The 970-nt window shown below is 62.6% G+C and overlaps 1 protein-coding gene across 6 annotated transcripts in view; it reads right to left on the bottom strand.

The window, feature by feature from the left end:
* MTSS2 (MTSS I-BAR domain containing 2) overlaps nucleotides 1-970 on the bottom strand; it is a 17,677-nt gene that overhangs the window by 14,870 nt on the left and 1,837 nt on the right. For 2 of the 6 annotated variants that reach the window (XM_045293821.1, XM_045293819.1), the window contains exons 1-2: nucleotides 695-891; nucleotides 523-596 (exon numbers count right to left, since the gene is read on the bottom strand). In XM_045293821.1, the coding sequence (XP_045149756.1) occupies nucleotides 523-596; nucleotides 695-768 (148 nt within the window). In that variant the 5' untranslated portion in view covers nucleotides 769-891. Of the gene's footprint in view, nucleotides 1-522; nucleotides 597-694; nucleotides 892-970 lie in introns of those variants that run through there. The other 4 variants (XM_045293820.1, XM_045293823.1, XM_004704801.4 and 1 more) reach the window with 4 other exon arrangements.

Below are 970 nucleotides of genomic sequence, written 5' to 3'. Positions count from 1 at the left end.
CCCCCGCCCCGCCTCCTGCGGCTGTGCTGCCCCAGGCTCCCGCCCCAAGCCACGTCGCGGGTGGAGGCGTGGGTCAGACTGGCCCAGGCAGAGCCTATAGGGAATTCTCCTCCAGGTGGGGCCGGTGCAGATGTAAACGAACCCCCCCATCCCATTCCCCACCATAGAAGAGAGGCCAGTCCTCACCACTCAGACCAGAAGGCAGGGGTGACCCATGCCCAGGAGGAAGGTTCCCTCACCCTCTGGGTGCTCTGGAAGGGCAGACTGGGCGAGGGGTGGGTGGGAGGAAGTCACAATCAGACTCACTAGACAGGTGAGTATCCGGTTGTGGTTCAGAGGGTCAGGTGAGTCACCCCCTGCCTGGGCTCACCTCCTCCTGCTTGCACATCTCTAGTGACGGGTTCACTTCTCCACACAACTGATGAGGGTGCAGATCCCCAGGCTCCTGCACTCTCCCTGGTCCACACCCCACCCAGCCTTTCCAGCTTCCAAAGCCACCCTCCAGCCACACCCCCTCCCCACCTCGGGTGTTGGTGGCCATATCAGCCACTTTCTGGAAGGCATCCAGGAAGGCCACAGCAGCCAGCACAGTCGTTCTGGGGAGATGACAAGTGAAGCTCTCTGTGGGCATGGGGTACTTCTCCTCAGCCCACACGCCAGCAGCCCTTCCACCCCTCCCTGAGAGCAGCCTCACCTCAGCTGAGAATGCAGCTTCGTGGCCTTGGAGTTGAAGTCCTCCCAGATGGGGTAGGAGCTCTGCTGGGACATGGGACAGCAGTGAGGGCCGAGGACAGAGCCTCGTCTTGCCGTGCCCACTGCTGTGGTCCCTCAGGGGATGTGAGAACAGTGTCTGCTCACCCTGGAGGGGCACCCTGTCCCTGTCCCCCTGCCTGGGCTGGTGAGCACGGATTTTATACCAGGCATTGGGGGAGGGCAGTAGCAGCAGAGAGGTTGAGGGCACCCCAGCCTA

The sequence above is a fragment of the Echinops telfairi genome, unplaced genomic scaffold (genome assembly GCF_000313985.2).
Source record: "Echinops telfairi isolate 266 unplaced genomic scaffold, ASM31398v2 ScPeMD7_2291;HRSCAF=2852, whole genome shotgun sequence".
NCBI lineage: Eukaryota > Metazoa > Chordata > Mammalia > Afrosoricida > Tenrecidae > Echinops > Echinops telfairi.
This window is presented reverse-complemented; position numbering and strand designations above follow the sequence as displayed.